Here is a 26698-nt window from a genome sequence, read left to right on the forward strand (position 1 = left end):
ATTTTTATGACAAATTATATTTCGTTCGGCACGCACATTTGCGCAATCCGCGCGTCGCATAGTCACGATCTTTTTAGACCATGCATCAGCTGAAGTATAGCCTTAAGTACCTACGTAATAATCGACAATACGTACTATATCATTTGGATAAATTGAAAAAAATGCTTCCCAGGAAATATTTATTTCCTGGTATTTTGTAGAATTGAAAAATTATAGTAATAGTATTGTTGCGAATGAAATTACCTTGTCGAAAGCCCTTGGCCTGTGCCGGACGGCGTCGTGGGGCTCCATGGCTGAAGGGGGCTATGGGGGCGGTCGGGGCGTTCCGCGGGGCGCGGGGGGTGGGGGGGCGGCTCTAGCCCAGCTCCCGCGGGCTCTGCCTTTGCCGCCCCATCCTGCCCGCTCTCACCCCCGCATAAGACCTGAAAAAATACAACAAAGTATTATATTTTACAAAAATTATGAATTAATATCAGTTTTATCTCAATTCAAGTTTTTCAAATTTATGAACTCCCACTCTACTGCGACATGATCTCTCCAACCATGTGTTTTTAAAAACAATGCTTCTCTTGACGGCAATAGAGAAGCTGGTTTAAAGAAACGATGGAAATGAAAAAATCCTTTAAAGCAAGATAGACCCAGTTATCCTAGTCTCCGCAAACACATTGTAGAGTACCTATACGTTTCATCACTTTGACTCCGGCTTTAGGATGAAAATTTTATTATGTAATATATTCTAATTTTTTATATATAAATATTACTTATCTATTTATATATTTATTACTAGAATATATGCCAATAGAAATGGCGTATTTCAAAAAAATACTACCTTATTCTTAGGTCAATAATTATTGTTTGTTTATGATTCGCCTCACTAATCACAGTTTTAATTGTAATTGAAATATTTTTAGTTGGTTTTATTAAAAATGTTTGTTAAAATCATTTCTTACAAAAACAGCAAATTTGGTAAGCGCTGATTTAACGGAAGCTTCGACTGTATAAAGTAACAAGGACGTAATCCGTACAAATCAAATTTTACAGCACTTTTTTTAGGCACACCCAGAACCTATTTGGTAAGCGCTGATTTAACGGAGGTCACTACTCGACTGTAGAAAGGAAAAAAGATGTAATCCACACAAATCAAATTTTAAGGGAGGCACATAAACGTTTTTGTTATAGTTTACGATACAAATTAAAATGCAAAAGAGACATTCACATAACCATGGACTGCATAATAATTAATATCTCAATTCGGATATTAATTATTGAGTTAATTAAAGAAAAACCTAGAAAAATTATGGTTAAGTCGTTTTTCCCACTTCACTGCCTTTTTTTTTTTTAATTGTCAGCTAAATTTTAGATAATACATCGGAATTAACAGCTTACATCTTTTGGACGCAACGTGTATTTAGTCGTGTACAATGTCATTATCAAAAAAAACCTTTTTTGAAAAGACTGTGGGTTACGTCCTTTTTCTTTTGTACAGTTCAAAGGAAATATCAAAATATATTATGAAAAGTTGAATAAACGTACCGGTGAATATCGGCTTAATCATTTTACTATATATTTCATGACAGCCAATTACTAACGCGTTAATAATCCGTGTATTTATTTGTCCGAATGTCATACGATGACCGTCGCCCGAGTATATAGGGCAACGTGAAATAATATGCAGAATATACATAGTATTGATTCATGTATTGACACGTCTACAATGTACAGGCCGATACGATGGCTGCATACCTCAACACTGTGTTGAAACAATAATTTACATAGTTACTTAGATTGTAACTAATACTACTATTAATCAGTGGCGAAAGATGACTTTTGGAATAAGGTAGGCTGTGGAGATCAGAAAAAAGAACACACTTGTCAGGTATATTTACGGAAAATAATAAGATAATACGATATTACTATTGATGAAACACACTAATTCGATAAAATTTGAATAACTGACTGACAATATAAAATTGACCGATGAGTTTAAGGGGACGCTCTACAGAATTGCCCTTGAGAATTGAAAATATGATTTTTTTACATGGGGTCCGGAATTGTTGCTCTACTGGTAATATTCAAAGGTCGCCGACAATGCTTTGGTCTAAAGTAAATAATGATCTCTTAATTAAATTTAAATCATAACACTGTCAAAGTGAATAAAATATGGGGTGACCAAAAAATGATATCTTCTAATATACGTAAATGTTACTAAATACAATTTGTTAATCAGCTGTTTGGTGGGAAATATTGCAACCAATATGATGGATAGCCACGATATAAACTTAATAATAATATGTTAATAACGTTTTAACCTGAAATTTTCCGAAAGCTTAACATACGAAGGATGTTGAAATACAAATCTAACTACATTTTTATTTCATGTGCTATCCAAAAAACATTATAATGAATAGTATTTATTTTGAATGTGTAAGACCTATTACATAATTATTAAAAAAATAGGTACATATTGTTTAATTCTAATGTATATTTAAAAAAAAAGTGGAATATAGTGATGTCTGTTTATTATAAAAAGAAAGTGACTTTTTATTAAAAGAAATGAAAATATAATGACACTTTTACAAACAAGTAACGCAATTTTACTTTTACAAAAATAGGTAGCTACAATAATTATTGTATTTTGTTGGTAAGTAAAGCCACTGCAAGAAATAATTTATATAAAAAATGATTATTAACGTGGAAACACCCAGAGAATATTTTTTTATTCAAAGCTAGCGTCGCTGAGAAGATAGCAAAGTTACCGACAGTCACTCCAGGGCTGTCGAAGACCAATTACTTATTTTTATGATACGTGTTTTTAATTGTGTGCAATTAAGTATTTTCCAAACATTTATACACATCAAAAATCATTCAAAATTATTTTTTATTTTTAAAAACAATCTATAATATTTATTTATATGAAATTGAATACCATAGAAATATTTTTATATAATTATTACCTAATTATTTAAATAATATACACAAAGTTTTTAGGCTTACGCATTAGCGCCAATAGTTTTGTATGGACTGGTTCAGACATCCTAAGGTCACGTGACATAAAGTGCATACAAAAAGTATTCACGGCAAATAATTAGACAAATTTGTTTAAAGACAGATGTCGCGCTGTTACATATTACATTTTAACCCTTCTTTATAATACATTCCTACTTTCCTATACATCCGGCAATGTCTTGGTAAATTAAATTAATTTTTAAAAAAAATGAAGTGATTATATTATAGGTACTTAAGTATTTTGATATGGAATTAAAACCTATTTTTCTTAAGAAGGTAGGCTTTAAATAATTTCCTAGTATGGAGTCTTCGCCCCTGCTATTAAAAACAATATAATGCGTACCTATTCATTCTTTTCTTTTTACAATATGTAATCTTCATGGTTTGAATTTTCTTCAATATCAAATAAGTATTTTTAAATTATTTCGTAGAATACATATTAGAGATAATGGAAAAAAAACGTAAAGTTTTCTGGCAAGTACCTAATAAGTGAAAGTAATGTAACTGACTATGTGCCTCTTTTTGGGCCCTTGTATTGAATCAATTTACTTAATATTAAAAACAAAATATACCTCTAAGTAAAAAAAAAAGTAAAACTCCAATAGATTTTATGGAGAGCAAAGGTTAAAGAAATATGTTTATAATAACATTATATTCGTGGTTTAAAAAAGCTTTTTGAAGAGAACGACAAACAATGTATACTGAAAAAGATTTGATTGAAAGCTTTATGGATTATTTAATATCATACGTTTCGACAGATCTTAAAACAACTGACAAAAATATTTACTGAATAATAAAATATAAAATATTTTTAACAGTGCAATATATTTAATTATATTACAATACGTTTGAAGTTTTACATTTTATTTCTACAAATAATACTTTATCATTGATAGATTTCATGAATTGTCCGTGAAAAAAATACTTAATTTGTATTTTAATTCAGTCCTATATGTTTTTCATAATACATATTATGGCCATAGCATCATAGGCAGACTTGAGAGTAGATCTATTGTTTGGGCACCGCATCAGTTGAAGTATGGCCTTATGGTGGAGAGGGTACAGAAGAAATTCTTGAGACTCCTTTACTTGAGGTTGTATGGATACTATCCGTAGCTTTATCCAGCTGATTTTCTCTTAGGCATGCTTACGTACTGCAGTCTGCAATTTAGAAGAAATCTTTATTTAGCTACGTATTTCTTTCGACTTATACGAGGTATAAATGAGAACTCTGCCATTCTGGGCACTGTTGACCTGTGTGTTTCTGATAATTATCTTAGAAATAGAGACCATCAGTTGTTTATTCTCCCAAGGTGCAGAACCAACCTGCCACTGGTAATGCCAATTGGGAGGACGATAACTGTGTTCAACGAAATTGCTTCGGGTGTTGATATATTCCACCTACGTGAGAATGAGTTTAGGTGGACGTTATTTTATAAATTCTTAAAATAGGGTCTGCTTAACTCATCCGGTGTACTTCCTTGTACCTATCTAATTTATCTACTGATCTATCTCTTTTTTTATATAATACTGTTTTATATAATATGTTTGTTTCTAAATGTCATATTGTGAACATCCTAAACTTATAATTTGTAATGTCCACAATATGTTAAAAAAAAAATTTAATTGAAATGGGTTATTTCATCATAGGCCATGTCAGTTCCTCAAATTTAACTGTTGCATTGTTTTTTCACGGCGCTATAAAAATACAAATTAACACTGAGATTATTTATCACACAGTTTCTCAAATTTTCGAATCCATCTAGGACAGTTGCACTCATTTTCCATTCTAATTTTAATTTACAATTACTACTAATGCCCAAATTCGCAGAGGAATGTCGACACAAATGGAACAAAAACATGTTGAGCTTTTTTATTATCACAAACACAACCTATTACATATATTTGTTATCAATACATTTCAAGATAGTTCAATCAGAGCTCTTTTCCTCTACCGATTTAAAGTCTTGAATCTATCCATGCGTACTTCTTCATAATTATTATTATCATCTTCTTGTAATCATTTTTGGAATCAGTTGCTAAGCTGCGTGCTTTTCTTTTTTGAAGTTATACTTCTTTTGTCGCGTTTGGGAAATCGGATCAGAGTGTATTTTTGGCGTGTGACATGTAACGCATATTTTTTTTCACACGAAAAATCGCACTCGATTGGATCGCACCGATTGTTCGGTTATCAGCCGAACGCACTACCGTTACGTCACAGTATGATGCTGCAATCGTGACTAATATACAGTATAATAGTATAGTTTAAAATTGTTCCGTTGCATAGGCAGCGAATTTATTATTGTCGGCCATTCGCAATTCCTTACGTAAACAAACGATTAAACGTCAGTTAGTAATATAAGTTAAAGTGTATAGAAATAAACCAACGGCGTTCCAATAAGCGGTCCTTTTTCTTGAGTGTGTAATTTAACAAGATAATTAAGAGCTAGTCAAAGAATCTAGTTTATCACAAGTTTTGTTTTTGTTTTGTTACGCCAAAGAAGTATTACTTCTAACGCGCGTACATAAGTACACACACCATTTTTTTAGAGATTTTCATATCGTCTATATAAAAAAGCAACAAAGTATACAAATCTACTATTACGACTATGCATTTAACCTGTATTAATATTTAAATATTTCTACAGCATCACACTGTGCTGAGACGTATTATTTGAAAACCTTTAACTTACTGTACATACCTATACAAAAATTTAAATATCGTGAAAAGTGAACACTGCGTTTGAAGGGTTAGTTATTATTTTTATTAAAACAAACTTTTTATGTGGGAAAATGTTTCAATATTTTTTTAATAAATACATGTTATATTTATTTAATGGTTCGGATTATAATAACAACCTGTTATTAAAATACCAATAAACTACGTCATATAAATAATGCCAGGTACTGACGTTATCGCCAAAACCCAGTGAAAACCGCAGAATTTCTGGTTTATTTTCCGTAAAAGCTCTTTTTAACCGAATAAATTATGGTTTATATATATTAGAAGTAGTTATTGAAAACTCCACTACAATGAGCTTAATAATTTTAACATTCGATTTTCATTTTACATTGTGAAGGTTTTTAGGTAATGGAAAAATAGACGTGCGATGCGTATTTAATTGCAATAGATTTATATAATATCTGTCTTGATTTATATATATATAATATATATATCATATGAGATAAAACAATATATAAATGTGTATGAGAGAGAAAGAGAGAATATGTATTAAATGGAATTTTGAAAAATAAACTGATTCGAAAATAAAGGAATCGTTTATTTTAACCATGTCGTGAAAGAAAACAAATTATAGGATATTCTCGTCATTATTCTTTGACAGATACTAACAGTGCAATACTAGCATATTATTGAATATATTGAATGTATACAACAATAGTACAATTAATTTGTGACACATTGACCGAAACACCGTTGATCCTTTTAATAATTCACCTGTTTCATTTAAACGCGCTATCTCCAAAATTTTGTGTAAATAGATATATATATATACTTATATATACATTTTTATGTTACTTTATTTTGTATATAATTTAATTATTCATTATTCTTCCTCATTTTTCTCTTGTAATTTCTTTATATTTATGTTATTCTTACTCTCTATCTTGTCAGGCTTAACTATATTATAATGTATACATGGAAACTTTGCTGGTTGCAATGACTTTTCATTATAAAATGGTAAAAAGGGGTAAAAAGAATTTCATATCCAATAAAATTGTCTCTAGTTTTAAATAAACGCGGCAATTGTTTCTGTTCTAATTTTTATATTGAGAAATTCAGTTCTTTCAAATTTTTAAGCGTAATAAAATAAGTGATAATGTTATTAATTTTATCCACGTACTTATATAACAAACCAAAGTGAAGTTATTTCATGGTTAGTAATGATACAAATGATAATGAAGATTTAATAAACCATTATAGCTTTTCTATGTTATTACAAGATAAAAGCCTTAGTGCAAAATGTATGATAATATTTTTATAAATAATAAAACCTCAAAATGTGACAAAAATCCAGCCACTGTTCGCTCAACTGAGTAAACAACCCAAAAGGAGATGATGTTGAATACAAAATACATTGGGCAAGGTTGCCTACGGGAGACGCTCCCTGAATACAAAAGCGAGAGATTTCAGAGAGATTTGGCCCACATATCATGTATTTGTTACAACATGTTGTAGTTACCATGAAATCTTACAAATCTCATAGTAATGCTGTACAAGCTAAGGTTTATTAAGTGTACAACATAGTATCAGTTGTGATGAAACATTCCGAATAGTTATATAACCGCCATTTTTTTATCAAAAAAATATAAATATGCGAAAAACCTCAAAAACATAATGTCTACTTGAATAATATCTACATCGCCCGAGTGGGATCATTAAAATTATTGATGACACCTACGCTATCTGAGAATGAAAAATTCCATAAAAATGAATTCGAAATATTTAGATTAACAATCACAAAAATGTCACACGAGTATGTAATTCGTATCGAAAACCAAAAGCAAAGAGTCAACGATGTTTCATTTCCAATCTGACATACAACATATTATTATTTTTACTCCGGCTTTAGGTGCGTGGATGCACGAGACACAAACGGGCTTGGGGACCCCTTGTAAACATTTTTCCATATGATTAATCACTAATGGGTGTTAAAAGTATAGCAATAATTATATTATAAGTATACATTTATTTAGTTTTACCTATGAAGAGACCAATTCATCTGCTTCATGCAAAACCGCCACTGACTACCATATTAAAAACATTCCTCAAATTACATCAAAGGCTTTATAAATGATTGTTTTAGTTTAATAAATTGTAATAGTACTTATTTTATATCTCCAAATATTTAGTATTTTATATTTTGAATCTGAATGTCCTTATTTTAACCAGAATGATAAAAAAACTATATCTATCAAAATAATGTAAGGCTTTTATAAACTAAATAAAGTTCTTACAAAGTTCCAGGTAGGATTGTTGTATTCAAAGATAAGGGTGTTATTCAGGTGTGCATATAATTACATAATTTGAAAAGAAGATCGATCACTCATACAGCTGACACTGTCTACCAGAAAACAACAAGAAAATCGTTCCACTATGATAATGCTTTAAGAATATAAAACTTGCCCATACAGGGAATTCGAATCAGTTATTGTAAACATGTAGGTAAACTAACATATTCTGTCATAGAGATCCAGCAATTTGTTGCCAGTATGGACACGGCATAATATTCTACTTTTATGGAACTCACAATCTTCAGTGGATGTAGGTACATGGCAGCAAAAAGGAACGAGAAGAGCTTTGAGAGCTAGGTCAGTGGATCGACCCGGCTGATGATCATAATTTTGAAAACACTTCTGAGAAAATATATTATGACAAATAGAAAAAAAAATGACAAAAGTAAGACACCCCGAAGGAATCGAACCTGCATCTCTCAGGTATCGCGCCCACGCTCATTGACTACAATGCAATGAGCGCAAATGCAGGTTCGATTCCTGCAGGGTGGGGTGTCTTACTTTTTTCAAAAATATTATTTCGATTGGTTATAAAATATTTTCTCAGAAGTGTTTTCAAAATTATGTATGTTCAATAACTAGAATATTACATTCTTAAATCTTATGAATTATTCGTTCAATAAAAATATAGTTCATATATATATATATATACGTTTTAACACTACAACAGCATGCAGAGAGCCGAACAGGTATCGTCAGAGTGAGATTATAAGCCTTTGAGTTTATATTGCAGAGCAGTTTATCATAATATCGAAATTGTATCCATTTCACCGTGTGCAAGACGATATTGGACACTTGAAAAGTACAACCTTCCCGGAACCATCCAGCAATGCTCCAGATAGATTGAATATTATATTTTTATACATAAAACAATGAAACTAAATATTAGATTTTCGGTGTTAACTTCATAAATTTAGGCCGAAAATCGCTGGATCTGTCTGATTTTAAGAGACTCCCAATTATGCTGGTTTTGTAAGTATTCTTTGGATGAGCAGAGGATATGTAGTGCAGATGAAAGACTGTAGTAGTTGTTCGTGATAATGGAAGAGGCGAGAATTAATTTACTGTTTCAAATAACTACAAGGGTACAATCGATGCAATATAATAAATAGGTATAACGGCAATTCAGTGCGATGTGTCTTTGGCGGAAACTTGTAATTGAGTGAGATGTCCAATCGATCCTGACTCGCTATTTATACATATTTACACTATGAAATAATATTTTGAAATTATGATGAAATAATATTAATTCTTAATGTTATGAAATTGTAGATCCACTATCTCATATATATAATATATATATAAGTACTGACTGATTGTACGTGAAAAATGAATATTATAATTGAAATCTGGGAATCCGATGACAGCCACAGTTTAAATACAAACAAAAATACATGTCATACAAAGTGTTCTATTAAGTGAACTATAATGCAGTGAATGTGTATAATATACTCATAAATAATTGAATAAGAACACTTTATCTCTGTAATAGATTTACAACACAGCACAAAAGTCTTTGTGTTTCAAATTAATCTACATACGAAATCTGCATGTGTAAGGAACAATGTTGAAGTGAATTTACATAGATTAGATATTAATAGACGATTTGTGTTTTGCATTGTTGGTAATAATAAAAGCTGGTTGTTGAAAATCAATCGAATGAATTAATTTTATGAAAGCATAGCCAACTCAATTGTGGTAAAATGTAATTGACAATTCATTTGAAGAAAAGCTAATATCGATATTTTTAATCAATCCAATGAGTTTATCAGTCATTATTTATTACAATGGAATAATTCTGTGTATTATATCCATTCATTGAACAATAAAACACACAGCTTCAAAAATACATTTCTTTTAATACACAATACTTACAACATAATAAAATTGACAGTAAAATAATTTTACGCCAGTATTTTGGTGACCTTTGCAGTCCAATACGTAAGACACTTACTAGCTTCTTAAAGGTTTCGGGTTCTATTCCCAGTGAGGTCACAATACAAAATCTATGATTTTTTTAAACTTGAATGTTTCTGTAATTGTATCTGGTTGGGCCAATTATGTTCGGTTTTCCCACCTACCTCAAATCCCCAGATATTATCACAAGAACAGGCGACCATCAATCACGGGTCATGAATCGACCTTGATTAATTTACAGTTAGTTACTTCAAGACAACCGACGCGCCTAGGCTTGTTAAAGCTAATACTTTATTGCGCTTTATCTTATTGCTATGAAAATAATTGAATTAACATTCATATGGAATCTAATAAGATTGGAGACCGTATAGTACAGTCATCCCTTTCCGATGGAAAGGTCACGGCAAACTGTGCCACGGTGAAATGTTGTACGTATAATGTACATGTAACCGTTTCCTCCACCCCAGATCTCTTCAACGCCTACAGGGAGGCAGTAGTTCGTTAATGTAAACATTTTTATGGATGTCTACGAATATAATTAAGTGTACCTGGGTATTTTATCGTTTTAGTAAAATAATAATATAATAATAATAAGCTAAACCAAGAGATGTCACGGAGACTTGAAGCTTTCGAGATGTGGCTGTATAGACGCATCCTCAAAATTCCTTGGACTGACCGGGTGACAAATGTTGAAGTTCTCAATCGAATGTGGAAGGACCGAGAAATTCTACGTAGTATCAAAACCAGGAAACTACAATACCTCGGCCACATTATGAGAGGACAAAAATACAGCATTCCCCAACTTGTCATTCAAGGAAAGATCAATGGGAAGCGTAGCAGAGGACGGCGCCGCATTTCGTGGCTTAAGAACCTCCGTGATTGGTACGAGTGCAGCTTCACCGAACTGTTCCGGGTAGCAGACGAAAAATATAAGATCGCCTTGATGGTGGCCGACCTCCGCTAGGGGATGGCACAATAAGAAGAAGTAAAATAATATATCGATAGTTTGTTGCACTGATATTGTATTTCCAGTTTAGTATGTTTTAAGAAAATCGAAGTTTAAAATTTGATATCCATGAGAAATGGACATATTGTGTATTTGAATGATGTAGTATCTTCTAAAATATCCTATTCGGACGTACAATATTTTTACAGCGTAAAGATACGATGCAGACGAACATTTTGTATATGTTAAATCAATTTCGACAAAAACTGGACATACAATATCTGTGCACTAAATCATCGGTATATTATTTTAAGTAAAATAATTATATTAGTAAAATACTAAAAAATAATTATCCTGTGTGTCAACGTGTCATAAGTGACCTGGGTGTCATAATGGATAATAAGATGAATTTTAACGCACATATCAATGAAACTATCAATAAAGCATTAAAATTACTAGGTTTTATTCTTCGGATTTCGAAACCATTCAGATCACCTGATGTTCTGACGGTACTTTACTTCTCATATGTTAGATCCATAGTTGAGTTTGCTGCTGTCGTGTGGAATCCACAGTACGTTACATAGGTAAATCGTCTCGAGCGGTACAAAAGCGATTTCGTAAGCACGTCAATTGTAAAGCTTACTGTTATGATTTATCTAATTCTATTTCGACCACTGCAACTTTTATGGTACCATCTTTGAAAAGTCGATGTTCTATACCTGATCAATATTTTCTTTTTAAAATTATCAATGGTTTTGTTGACTCGCCAAGCCTACTCGAAAGGGTGGGTTTCCATTGTCCATCAAGATTTACGCGAAACCAAACTTTGTACCATATAAGTCGTAGCGGTTCTAATTATGCACAAAACTCTTTTATTCGGCGCTCTTATTTAAATTATAATATGTATTTCTCCACCGTTGATCCTTTTAATAATTCACCTGTTTCATTTAAACGCGTTATCTCCAAAATTTTGTATAAATAGATGTATATGTTACTTTTTTGTATATAATTTAATTATTCATTATTCTTCCTCATTTTTCTCATGTAATTTTCTTATGTTATTTCTTTATATTTATGTTATTCTTAATCTCTATCTTTTTAGGCTTAACTATATTATAATGTATACATGGAAACTTTGCTGGTTGCAATAACTTTTCATTATTATATTTTAAATTTTTGTAATCAATATGTAACTGTTTGTTTCCTCAATACATAATAAAAAAAAATTCCACTTCAAATACCGTAGGTACATAACTACCTGTCTTGCAACGATATTTCGGTTACCCATCGATTACTATCGATCCAAAATCTTCAATTGTAATACCTACTACTTCGATGTTTTATCAGACTAATTGAATATGTAGAGAATTAGTAAACAATGTAATAGATTTAGAAAAAAAGACAAAGCAGTCGTTTAAAATTTATGTAAGTGCTCACATACTTTATCGATTTAAAAAAAATGTGAAGTTGGCTATCTCTTTCCGGTCAGGCTTTTCCGTTCACCTGTCCACCGGCCGCTCAGATAAAGGGCGGAGGCTTCGCAAGTAGGTTAAAGGCTCATGAAAAATTCACGCTTTAGTAATAGCCCAGGCAATATCGCTAAGGGTTTATCCAGTAACTTGTGCGAATACACTTGTTCGGGCATAATGTGTCCGAAAACATTTAGCCAATTCACACTGGAGAGAGAAGCATCTAACATGGAACCCTCATCAATTAGTGACGCGTCAATTTTAATATATTTTTATTTAATTAAATGTTTATTCAAAAATAATGACAATTTATTTTCATAACATAATATACCTAACTGAATATTATTTCCAACCAATTATCATTTCAAAAGATTTTTTCCGACCATGTCCAATCCTAATTAGATCATATGGATCTCCACAGAGTGGCGGTGTGTATTAACAGATTTTTGTTTTTACGAGATATGGATGTCAGCCACTTGCTCAACCTATTAGATCCATACTCTAACTCATACACAAATTGAAAAACAAAATATTGTATTTGTCAGTCCCAGGTTTCGAACCTGAGACCCACGGCGCTATAGGCCGGAGCTTAAGCCGCGCGGCCATCGTGGGTGAATTGATTGGGTGGGTCAAAAGATTATTGTATTTTTAATATTATGATTCTATTAGTTAATAAGCATGTTATTTTAGTGTTTTGAGCTAGAATTAATAAAGCTACTGGTAATTTTTGAATGATTAGTATTGAATTATGCAACAGCGACATATTTTCCACAAAATAATTATACCATTAAGAACGAAAAAGGAGTAAAATATTAACTAGAAGCAATCTTCCTAGTTGTCAAATGTCACATTTTCTATCTTCGTTCTTGTTTATTAATCGATTTTTAAATGTTGCCAGCCTGTGAGATGAATTATAATACAAGTTACCTCCTTACTACTAACAGATCTTTATAAAAACCTCTAACATAATAATATCTAGTTTCCCTTTGTATAACTATAGTCCCATCCGTCGTAGTTTATCTGATAATCTGTTCTTTTACATACGTTAATTACTAATGCATCTTTGATTCTCTTATTTAGCGAATCAGCACGAATAGTGCAATACCACATTTAAAAATCATCAAGGATTTAATCATCAAATATTTTATTCACCAATTAAAAGTTAAACTTATTTATATAAAATCACAAAATAAATTTATAAATATATCCATCAAAACAATTGCGCCACGCGTAGAGTTGGGTTTCGGGAATTTCCCGACGGGAATTCTCGAGAAATTTTCGAGATTTTCCATCCCGAATCTCGAGAATTGAAATTTTTAACATTTCGGGAATTCCCGGATCTCAAGATCCTTTCTAGATTCACAATTTCTTTATTATCAAATATTAATTGAAAAAATGATGATTTGAGAATGAAAAAAGTGGACAGAAACACAAAACGTTCAAAGACTGATCGGGGCCAACGTCGACTCAAAATTAGCGCAATTTTTGCAACATCAGGGAATTTTGTGTCTCAAAAGCATACGCGATTGTCAGATGCAGCGATTGACAGTCTGTTTATTTAAATTATATATTAATAAGCAATGTTTTGAATTATTTTTGTTTTCCTACTTCTATTTTGTTTGTCTTCTTACATAAATAAAAAAAAATCATATTTTTTTGGAATTTGCCTGTTTTACACTGATTTTAGGATTTTTACAGGTTTTTTTTAAATTACCTGATATCTCGAGAATTCTCGAGAATTCTATTCTGGAAATCCCGAATCTCGAGATTGAGATTTTCTCAGGAAATACCCAACTCTAGCCACGGGTGGCTTCTAAAATGTACATGGAACATTATTAGAAAATATGATGTTTTATTACAAATTCCATGATTTAAGAGAAAACATATTTTTAACTCCGGTATTTTTAGTAGAATTGGCCTCGTTACTTTTCTCGTGTAGTATATTATTGTTGACGAGAGTTGACAACACCGGTCAGGCTACATCAAATATCTTCCGGGGATGCCGCGTTGCTGATCTTTGATTTATATGATACTAGAGACTTCTGTGTATGAATATTTTCAATAAAACCACAATAATGGAGTTCTACCATATAAACATCAAATTAATTAATAAGACTACATTTAATTAGTGTCTCTTAAAGATTTTTGATAAATTAAACATGAACTTATTTTTAAATTCATATAAATCACCGCTCAAGTTAAAAATGGTTGAGTGATCACATTCGTTTTGATGAATACGTTCTTAATATTGTGAGTCGACTTAAGTTAACTAGAACCAGTTAAACCTTATCCGGTTGATTGTTAAGGTAAATGCCACCACTTTACTATCGGTTTGTGTGTTTTTTATTGTTTTATGTCCATCATTCTTCTCCAAATAACGTGCCGATGAGTCGTAAACTACGAAAAATAGGTATAGTGTGTAAGAATTGTAGGTTATGTTTAAACTGGTGCATGAAGGATATAACTATATTAATGCAGTTATTATTATCTTGTGCATTTGATGCATTATGTACGCTTTATCGAATGCTATGAAAGCTACTAGGAGGTCGATTTAATTACACATTCTCTGAGAGGGCAACTAAGAAAGATATATTGATAATTGGAATAGATTTGATCATGGCCCACATAAGTGGGGGGGCTGCCAGGGCTCTAGCCTGCGGGCCCGGGCTCAGGGAGTGCCCAACGTGGCAGGTCGACCAGTTAAGTGAGATAAACACACATAATAAATTTACTCTAATAGTAAAAAAGACGCATGCGGCGCTAGTTTTTAGATTTTTATTTTATAATTATTTTTAGTGTGTTTCCCATCTAATAAAAATGACTATTTATCCAATATGGCGAGGGGTTGAGACTCGCGATCAGTGCTTCATAATCGTAGGGTTACTGCCAAAAGTTGGTAAGTCTCGAAATCATGTTATGGAGTAATTGCAATTTGAAGTTTGACGTGTCCTTCTTTGTGCTTTATGTACATGTTCTATAAATATCGGATGGCTTTGATTTTTTCTCTAGCATACATATTTATCTATAGAACGCATAATCAGTTGGTAACTCTAAATACCTAAATGCCCACCAAACATCTTGCTTGGCCAAATAAATTGGAAAGCGGAGACAATCGATAGTTAGTAAAAAATAGAGGAGTTTCTGGAGGTGGCCAAGATCCACCAACTGTCCTAGTTTCAAATCATGATGATGCTTCATCAATGCGAAATACCTAATGTAGTTAATATTATTAACAATGTATTTATTCTTTTCAGTACATTCAGCGTTTTAGATGACAATGAATTATTAATGAATATGTATGTTATAATTATTGTGACTGTACGAAATAAAGTATGTTTAAAAAACAATAGTTTATAATTCCTAAAAATAAAAATTTAAATAAGCATATTAATCAGTGGTGCGTTTCTTTTACGCAGAAAATTTAAAAAGGGTCACAGTCACAAATTAATTAAATTATATATATATATTTTTTAAAAAGATTCGCATTTCTCACAAACTGGGTGTAAAATATTATACGAAGCATAACACAATAATTCCTGCCTTAAGTATTTTGAAAATTTAAAATTCCTTTTTTGAAATGTCACTTCTTTATCGTATGGGGCCTCTAAAGCAGTCGGTGTATCGGACCTCTACGTCTCTACAATTAATTAGTAATAATATTTTGAATCCTAATTCTTCCCCACTCCTTACAATATCCCGCATTAAAAATTCCCACCCCTACACCAGACTATCTTTTTGCAGAAAAAATACGACACCCGACGAGACTTGAACCTGTATCCGGTGGATTCGTGCCAGTGTACTTGTCTAATTACGCTACGGACATCCTACTTAATTACGATTAAAAGATTTTTTCTAGTTTGTATAATATGTATGAGATGTTTTCAAACTATGTATATTTGATATTATAGAATATTACATTCTCGAATCGCGTGTCTTATTTGTTGAATAAAAGAAATAATTTATTAAAAATAACTACATGTTTGAAAATCTTAATGCTCTTGAAGTGAAATAGGCGACTTTTTTAATATTAGAAGAAATTTAGTGTGTTTATCTCACTTATCTGGTCGACCCGCCCTACCAGGGCCCCCAGTCTAGTACTCTGTCAGCCCCATCACATAGTATTGACAATAATAATAATTTTAACAAAACACAAACTCAAATGTAAATTTATGTATCCCTTGAAAGAATTGACACTGAGTGAAACGTGTCGTAAAAACAATATTATATATATGTAACATATTTCTTATTTTTATCATTATTCATGTCGTTTATTTTATTTTATTTTTTGACAAAGAAAGATGAACATAATATTATGTCGATATATTTTTATTGTATTCTCTGTGTAAGCGTTTACGGACAACGATAAATACGAAAGCAATCTTTGACAAAACATATTGTCCTTTCCAATAAATTCCCCACAAGATGTATGGCCGCGGAGAAATAAGAAATAAAGGACTCTTGTAATATTTTTACAAGTGAGCTCTTTTTTAGTGTGATTGCCTGATGCGATCACGCTAGCAGGCGGAAAATCCGGCCCAGTGTATTGAACCAGTATCTGATTGGATATGTAATCAGTAGCACATAAGGGTTTGGGATGGCAAATATACTATATAGAGACTATAGGGACTATAGACACATAAGTTTACTAAACGTTTCACTTCCTGGTATAAAGGGACATCATTAAATAATTACGTAGGTGATTCAGTGATTCTCACAAAGTTTATTATTGTTATTTATTTATTTTTCATTGGCTCTACAATCCCATGTGGATCTTGTCCGTCTTACGAAGAGGTTTTTTATGAGAAATTAATGTTAGCCACTAGACCAACGACTTCAATTTCAATTTATTTATTTTTAACATATTGTGTACATTACAAATTATAAGTTTAAGATGTTCACAACATGACATTTAGAAACAAAGAAATATAAAACAGTATTACATAAAAAAGAGATAGATAGTAAGTTATGAAACAGTAGAAATGTGTAAATACAAAAAATATTAATTAGATAGGTACGAGGAAGTACACCGGATGAGTTAAGCAGACCCTATTTTAAGAATTTATAAAAACAACGTCCACCTATACTCATCCTCACGTAGGTGGAATATATCAACACCCGAATCAATTTTGTTGAACATAGTTATCGCCCTCCCAATTGGCATTACCAGTGGCAGGTTGGTTCTGCACCTTGGGAGAATAAACAACTGATGGTCTCTATTTCTAAGATAGTTATCAGGGACACACAGGTCAACACTGCCCAGAATGGCAGAGTTCTCGTTTATACCTCGTATAAGTCGAAAAAAATACGTAGCTAAATAAAGATTTCTTCTAAATTGCAGACTGCAGTATGTAAGCACGCCTAAGAGAAGGTCAGTTGGATAAAGCCACGGATAGTGTCCATACAGCCTCAAGTAAAGGAGTCTCAAGAATTTCTTCTGAACCCTCTCCACCATAAAGCTATACTTCAACTGATGCGGTGCCCAAACAATAGACCCACTCTCAAGTCTGCTTCGAACTAAGGAATTAAATAAAAGTTTTGATACCGTAACATCTGAAAAGACCCGGGAAGTACGCATGACGAAGCCCAACATTTTAAGCGCCTTGTTACAAATGGAAACTATTTGGCTAATAAATGTCAGTTTACTCTCAAACGTAATGCCAAGATATTGCCTTCACAAGCGGACACGTTACACCTACTTATATATCACGACTTCCACTCATAGATTTACATTATCAATTAATTATTGATTGACAATAATTATGTATCGCTTTTAATTTTAATTTATTATTAATTAATTACGAGTCAACATGTTATATATAAATAGATAAGCACATATATTCTATACAAAAGGCTGCTATCGGCGGCTATCGATGGTGGTTTATCAAATTTATGTATTGAGGAGGTTAATTATTGTAAGTTAACTATCTGAAATGTCAAAAAGTGCTATGTCCTACAGGCCCTCTCTTGGCTGTGTTAACTTTTAGAGTGAGATAGACATTGAAGTTAATGGCCCCACCAAATCACACCCGGTCTTAATCAGGCGTATCACGGGACCCTACGTTTGGATGTGAAGATAGACAGTTTCCACGGTTTAGATGGCTAACTTACTGTAACAATTATATTACTACCTCAATACATAAATATGATAAACTACCGTCAACAGCTGCCGATAGCAGCCTTGTGTATAGAAGAAATGCGCAGAAGATAAACAGCAATCTACCAATTCTGTAGAATAAAAGTGCCAATAAATCATTTTAGCTATTTTAGTTTTTCTGTTTTATACGTACCTTCACGAGAACCCAGCCACTCTTGCTAATATTGTCAGTGTGCTTCTGATAACAAACTATATTGGAGACCAGTTGTTTATCTTCTCTTTTTATCTACCTTTTGTAATTTATCTGGTACGTCTTTGGTATTCCACCAGCATTGTACATTTAAATGGATGCTGTTGCTGTATAATATTGTCCTTACATTTTTTGTGCCATATTCTCAACGTCTAAAAGTTATAATCCCACAGTGTTTGCATCGTGTAAATAATTAATACGTATGAATTTGTCTACGCGAGATTTAAACAGTACCATGTTTACCGCCTATATCGGTCACGACCATTTTTCTTTTTGGAACCATAGATAATATTCAAACTATGCCCCCACTATCACCAATGACAATTTAATATTATAAATCATAGTAATAATCAATCATAATAATAATTATATTAGTTTATGTCTCTTACCGATCCATTCGTAAAACAATTAGTAGGTATATGTATAACACCTCATATTTTTATATAAAATAAATTAAGTATCTACTAATTAATAATAATTAATCAATAACGGTTTAGCAATATTAAGATCTTGAATAGTATTATAGAATTATAATTTAAATCCCTAGCAACACCGGTAACATCTCGAATATAATACGATGCTTACAATGCGAAAGAAAGAATTCATCTTATACGAAACGGTTTACAAATACATTCAGAAACCATGGAAACCCTTCTCAATCATCTTACCCTAGCGGATGTTTTGTGAAACAGTCTCTTTAATTAAGGAGACAGATCGTATGGGGCTTCCGTTTCCAGGGCAGAGACGGCTTTACTCAGAGAGAGACGCAACCTTACACTTCTACACAGGCTGTAATTAATTATTGAGACATACAATGTTGTCATCTTTTATTTTATAAAGATTCTTGTATCAAAGTAGAGATGAGTCCGGCTAAGTACATTAGTCTTGGAAATGCGTCCATTAACCGTTTTTTGAGGGGGGACATGCTCGGCGTATGTCAAAATTGAGTTTTTATTGTATTTTCAAACCATGATCCTGGACACTCCTTAAACGTTGTAGATAATCTATTTATATAATTTTGAAGCCTTATTATCCTTTATATTTATTTTAAACATTTAATGACTGCATAAAGTATTTTTGTTACATAAAATAGTATTCTTTTAAACCTCTCGCTCTAATGTTTTAGAATATAGTCATATTTCGGTACATGAATGTGCAGTGGTGTTAAGATTTTTTACATTTATTAATTTTTAAACGCATTTATAAAACCATTAGTATAATTTATGACGAGATAATTTTAGTAAAATATTCACGATAAAAAATTATATTGATAATCTCTGTGATCCCAAATTTGACAATAATTAGGCATTTTATTATTCAAAAAATCGGCAAGATTAACACATTTGAAGATAATTCTAAAGATATTAATTATAAGCTATGTCGTTGACCGTTCAATTATGATAAACATCCTACGAATATTGATTGCTTTATAATAATTATTGACCTAAGAATAAGGTAGTGTTTTTTTTGAAATACGCCATTTCTTTTGGCATTCCCCAGTGGTTAAGCTACAACATACGGCCGTAGCCATAAATTGACAAACTATAATTAAAGTAGGGAGTAAAATTATGTTAACGCGCGTGTTTGAACATGTACCTAACCGATTTTTTTTTAAATTTTAAACGGTACATCTTCAAATATGCGCGTCAATATCATTTTACTCCCTACTTCAATTATAGTTTGTCAATTTATGGCTACGGCCGTTTGTTGTAGCTTAACCACTGGGGAATGACAAAAGAAATGGCGTATTTCAAAAAAACACTACCTTATTCTTAGGTCAATAATTATTATAAAGCAATCATTATTCGTAAAATGTTTATCACAATTGAATGTTCAAAGACATAGCTTATAATAATTAGTATCTTTAGAATTATCTTGAAATGTGTTAATCTTGCCGATTTTTTGAATAATAAAATGCCTAATTCTTGTCAAATTTGGGATCACAGAGATTATCAATATAATTTTTTATCGTGAATATTTTACTAAAATTATCTCGTCATAAATTATACTAATGGTTTTATAAATGCGTTTAAAAATTAATAAATGTAAAAAATTTTAACACCACTGCACATTCATGTACCGAAATATGACTATATTCTAAAACATTAGAGCGAGAGGTTTAAAAGAATACTATTTTATGTAACAAAAATACTTTATGTAGTCATCAAATGTTTAAAATAAATATAAAAGATAATAAGGCTTCAAAATGATATAAATAAATTATCTACAACGTTTAAGGAGTGTCCAGGATCATGGTTTGAAAATACAATAAAAACTCAATTTTGACCTACGCCGAGCATGTGGGCCGTTAATACGATAATAATTCATGTATTGGTTCATTGGTTATTATTTATTGTATATTGAAGGGTATAAGGTAATTATTCCCAACTGGGTTCACGAAACCATGGCGTTTCACGAGCCGTGTCGGGCACGAATATTCGCTAAAGATTCGTCGTGAAACCAATTTAGTAACAGAATAAAAAAAAATGTTAAAATCAATGAAGTAATATTTTAAGTAAAAATCAAGGAATTCAATTGTCAGTAAGGAATTTCACGGCCTACTACGCGCTGTTCATTTTATTTCTGTCAAACCATCTGCGCTTTATCGTTATAGTTACAGCGCAATAATGATGTTTTGCTCTACTATTCATTGTCAACTGTGTTTATTACTCTACTCAATATGTTTGGATGGGAAAAAATTGTTAAAATAACTAGTCCATCAAAATTTTCGACCGCAGCGTCAATACACTGTTTGCGTTCTGAAACTAAAAATCATCAACAATTGGTAGACAGCGTTTTAGTATATTTAAAGGGCTACTGTGCGGTATTTTACCACGTTTTTATTAGCTCGTATTCTTGTTTGTCCGGTACAGATTTTTTCTTGTTTGTCCAAGATTTTAACTAACTTCCCGACTAGCTAGACATTTGAAACTTTTAGAATATATCAGAACACGACGACAATGCATTCTTTTAATACTTTTGGCCACCTTTAAGCAGAACTGAATTCATTTTCAGTTAATTCTGTTTTGTATGTTTCGGAAAAGAAACTCGTTAAAAGTAATATTTACTATGCACTATTATCGGTTGCTAAGTGGGTCCTAGCAACTAAATTATCAATATATACGTGCGTTACTATGGAAATCAATATGAAATGTCAAAATGACATTTCTGTATTCTATAATATTTATTCAGTATTTCTATCAAGTACAATAAAAAGGGTAATGTTCGGTTATACGGAATACAGCGGAAAACACATTTTAAAAATACCCGATATACCAGATTATTTGTTAGTTTGGGTTAGTTTACGTTAGGTAAGGTTTGGTTAGGTTAAACTAACAAATAATCCAGTTAATCGGCTATTTTCAAAATGTGTTTTCCGCTGTATTCCGTATAACCGAACAGTACCAAAAAGTTCTTTTTATCTTGTAATTACTTCGATTTAGCATTTAATTCCGGTATTTTGTGATAACTCGATTAAATCGGCGCTCAAAATGAAACGGAACGCAAATCATTACGTTAATTTACATTTTTAATAAAGTTTAATAAGAAACTTGACACGTCGTACACACATATTTCTACAAACAATAATAACTAATTAATGAAATATTATAATATACAGAGTTTCATTTCTAACCTCTTGCTATATATTATAAATAATGCCATTATGATTGACATAATAGCATATTTCGTAAAATATGTTTTTTTTTGTTATTGTTTGGAAATATATATAATCAATTATTAGCCCTATCGTATTACCTTTTTGTTATGCATACTGATAAGTCTTGTCACATAATATTATGTGTAAAAAAAAAACTGAAGGTATCAGTAACTAACTAGTTACTACCTTTCAATAATAATTTTATATAAAATTCGGGTCTACATTGGCCGGTACTACTATATATCTCTGTTTTATATTATTTTCCTGACATTTTTGTTGATATAATATACAACACTTTTCCAACCCTCATTTATTTATTGGTGATATTTTAAACTATTGCTACCCCCATCAGATTTATCGATCAAATAATAACTCAAGTTTTTTGTACTTTCCATACAAGTAGTGTATCGCATGTTCAAAAAGAAAACTGTCGGGAAAACACCTTTTCCCCAGCTTGATATCTATTGATTTTCATATTTCGGTTTATATTATGCATAAACTCAAACGATATATTGGCTCTAAAAGATATAGTATAAAATCTGTACTTCACTATGTTTTGCATAATCATACAACATACAGTCTTTAAGATTCAAATAGTTTTTTTGGTACTGTTCGATTATCAGGAATACACTGCCCTTCTAAGGAAGAAGGCAGTAACTCGCAAAATTTGTGAAATTGAGTTATGAATGCCATCCGTTAGGTAATTTTGAAAGCTATATATTCTGCTCACCTTAAAATCAGTATTATCACTAAAATACCGTTAAAATCCTTACTGAAAAAATAGACATCTTCTAAAATAATATTTTTTTTTAGCAAAAAGGCAGTAATTGCACATATTCATTGCAGTTACTGCTTGTTTATTATTACTTTGTTTGTATTTTAACATCCTACTAATAAAAATTACCACCGTTTTTTATTAATTCACAGTAATAAAGTTTCAGAAAAAACACATTATGTCATTTATCTCGAAAGTGTGTGAGAGTCAGTTACTGCCTTCTTCCTTAGAAGGGCAGTACAGCGGAAAACACATTTTGAAAATAGCCGATATACTGGATTATTTGTTAGGTTAGATTAGGTTACGTTTTCATTCATGAATTCATGAATTTTGTCAAAATCGACTATGAAAATTGAATTAATGTTCATATTGAAACTAATAAAATTGTAGACCGTATAGTATACGGCACTGACGAAGGGTGGATGTAGGCTGTTAAGATCGGACATTTATATTTCACATTAAACTTTGTCAGTCATACATATTTGTTTTCATTGAACAAAAACTACAATATACAGATAGTATCGATTAGTTTTTAAAATTAATTATAACCTGCGTAGACCAAGTCATTATTAGATAATAGTCAAAAAATACTTGTCTATCTACAAATTTTCTAAAACTATGTCATTAAATCATATATAATGTTGGATATTTTATATAGATAATAATATTTTTTATCTATTATTGTTTGGTTAAGGCAGAGCTTAATGAATTCAAAAAAATAAAGCAACAATATATTGTGTAATATGTATTTTTAATTCAATGAAACCAAATGAGTATGAATGAATAAGTGTCCAATATTTGGTCGAATCGTCCATAGTGTAACAAAACTATTACGGTTTGGCGTAGGAACGGTTTAATTGATGTTTAAAAACTAAACAACACTATCTGTAAATTGTAGTCTTAATTCAATGAAAACAAATACGTATGACTGATAAAGTTTAGCGTGCACTATTTATATCAGATATTGACAGCCTACCTCCACCCCTCGCCAGTGGTAAACGGCCATCTCTTTCCGATAAGAAAGCTCACTGTGAACTGTGCCACGTTGAAATGTTTTACGTACAATTTACATGTAACCAAACTAAACATGTTTTAAAAAATCTGGAATTAAAATAATTTGTTTTTTCCATGATAGGTTGTATTTCTACCATTTTAATGCACAACAAATTATAAACATTTCCCGCCCGAAAGTTATATCGTTCGCCATATAAAACTGTCCGACGTTAAAATAAATTTAATCTTCGCAGTTTCACGGACGTTTGCTCTAATACTTAATGCTTACATAATGTCGAATTGCTCTCGCTATACTGGCTTCCTAATTTACGATGCAACACTTAGTTACTCGCAAACATACAATGTTATATTGCCTACTAAAATCCTTACCCTACAAAGCGGCGTGCTATCTCCATTATAATAAAATATCCGGGAAACAATGTTGAATATTTTATACCAGCTGTCATCATCAACATCGTGGTTATTACAACGTTGTTAGATCTTCTCAACCAGTGTCCTGCGAGTTATTCGGAGGTGAGGCGCAAGACTTCATCCCAGGGAGAAGACATTAAAGTTGTGATTATATTGAGATGCACGTCGCGTACTATCACGTGACGTCACAGTAAGGGATTGCAATACCGAATGAAAATTTCAACACCGGTTTTTCGGTATTTCTTATTGAATACCGGTATTAATACCAGTATTTCTTAAACATAAACAGAAGTAGGTGCTTATCAATAAATATAGCTACATATTAAAATCTTTTTAAAATATTATTTTATAGCAAAGACTTACATACCTACATTTATTATGTTGACATTTAAAAATATGTATTGATCATAATTATAGAACTAGTGATTTTTTACAAATAATTTGAATATATTGATAATTTTAACTAGGTAAAGCCTCAAAAGTTGATCAAGTGCAAATACGTCCGGCTGCAGGAAAAGTTTCTTTAATACAATGCTTGTGCAGTCATCAATAATCATAGAATAATTGAATATTTTTGTCACGGATATTTTTTATTTGGAAATAATAAATTATGATAATTCATCTCGACAATTACTCATATAAATATATTTGATGAAATTTATTTTATTATTTTTTCACCTCTGTTGGATTCACTCAATATATTTGCCTTTTAGCAGCACATAACTTATAATTCATTTTCAAAAACGTAAACGAATGTGCTTTCTTAATACCGAAAATTCCGTTATTTTGTGTTTTTAAATCCGGTATTTCGGAATTGATAAATACTGAAATACCGGTATTGCAATCCCTAGTCACAGTAAGCTGCCTCTATGGGAAAAAAGTGTGTAATGTCATTTTTCTTGGTGTTATAGTTATAAGATATAGTTAAGAACTGAAGTAGATTTATTTGTACAATATATTCATTACCTGTGAATTGCTTCTTTTATTCCAGATTTTAAAGCTTGTCTAAACCAGTCGCACCTAGCTGCGACAACAGCTCTATGCGCTTTCATAATGATACTTCCGTTTTCCTCCATGTGCACAACCATGTTTTCCATACGAGAAGGTGTATTGTTGGTACTATCAGAAGAAGAGGCTTCACTGAAGGCTTTAAAATAAATGGGAAACCAGTCAATTTAAAATTGAATTCAATTATCCGGTTTACAATTGGCTGAATTTATGATTGTAATTATTATTAACATGAGAAAGTGGACTGTATTGGGAGGGAGAGCGTAACTGCAACCATATTATGGGAAAAGATGCGGTTTGAAGGGTTGGAGTCACTGACTGAAGTGTACGTGGTGTGTACGTGAGCTCATATATAGATACTGCAATGAATTAATGGAAATGTTCATTAAGCGCGAAATATATTATGGTGCATGTCACTTACGTCACGTTTTTTGTTTTTAGCGGTTGTCACTATGTATTTTCTATAAGATTTTTTTCAAATGGTATGCAGGTTGGGTTCTGTTAAAAATATTATTGATTTTACAGGGACTCGTTACTAAGTTACTTACTCCATCGTTGAATTTACAGAGATCGTGTTCGTTCAAAATATTTCACAAACTGACGAAACGATAGACTACATATCGTCGCTATAGGATTTGTTTCCCGAATAGACCAAATGTCAATTTTACAGGAGACGAAAAACAAATTTCATTGTCGTTTATTTTAATATCAGTAGATTTATCAATCATTCTTTCTACACTGTATGATTGCAACATTATCTAAGAATAGATTCCAAGAATAATATACTGGTATAAATCATTAAATGCACAGAAAATGCGTTTTATTTACAAGTACTCACTGTGGATATTCGGGAAATTTTTAGCCCTCGCTCAGAATAATGGATATTCGGGACAAAACATGGACGTTCGGAATTTAAGACCGTAGCGTATTGCTGCACGGTCCACAGATTACTGAGTGGTCAAAAAGTACGCGCCTCAAATGTTATATTTATTTACACGATAATTGTTAATAATTACCTCTACTATTTAAATACTTAATGATCGTAATTACCCAAGTTCGTATGTAATAATAACATGCGGCAATCGCTTTTTCGATTTTTTTTCGGATTAAGTAATT

The 26698-nt window shown here is 31.7% G+C and overlaps 1 protein-coding gene across 2 annotated transcripts in view; it reads right to left on the bottom strand.

The window, feature by feature from the left end:
- LOC147064393 (uncharacterized) overlaps nucleotides 1–26698 on the bottom strand; it is a 601761-nt gene that overhangs the window by 420256 nt on the left and 154807 nt on the right. For both annotated transcript variants that reach the window (XM_085957691.1, XM_085957692.1), the window contains exon 2: nucleotides 244–422. In XM_085957691.1, the coding sequence (XP_085813817.1) occupies nucleotides 244–291 (48 nt within the window). In that variant the 5' untranslated portion in view covers nucleotides 292–422. The remainder of the gene's footprint in view (nucleotides 1–243; nucleotides 423–26698) is intronic.

Source organism: Rhyacophila brunnea, unplaced genomic scaffold, assembly GCF_057557595.1.
Source record: "Rhyacophila brunnea isolate RB1 unplaced genomic scaffold, BYU_Rbru_1.0 scaffold_7, whole genome shotgun sequence".
Taxonomy (NCBI): Eukaryota; Metazoa; Arthropoda; class Insecta; order Trichoptera; family Rhyacophilidae; genus Rhyacophila; species Rhyacophila brunnea.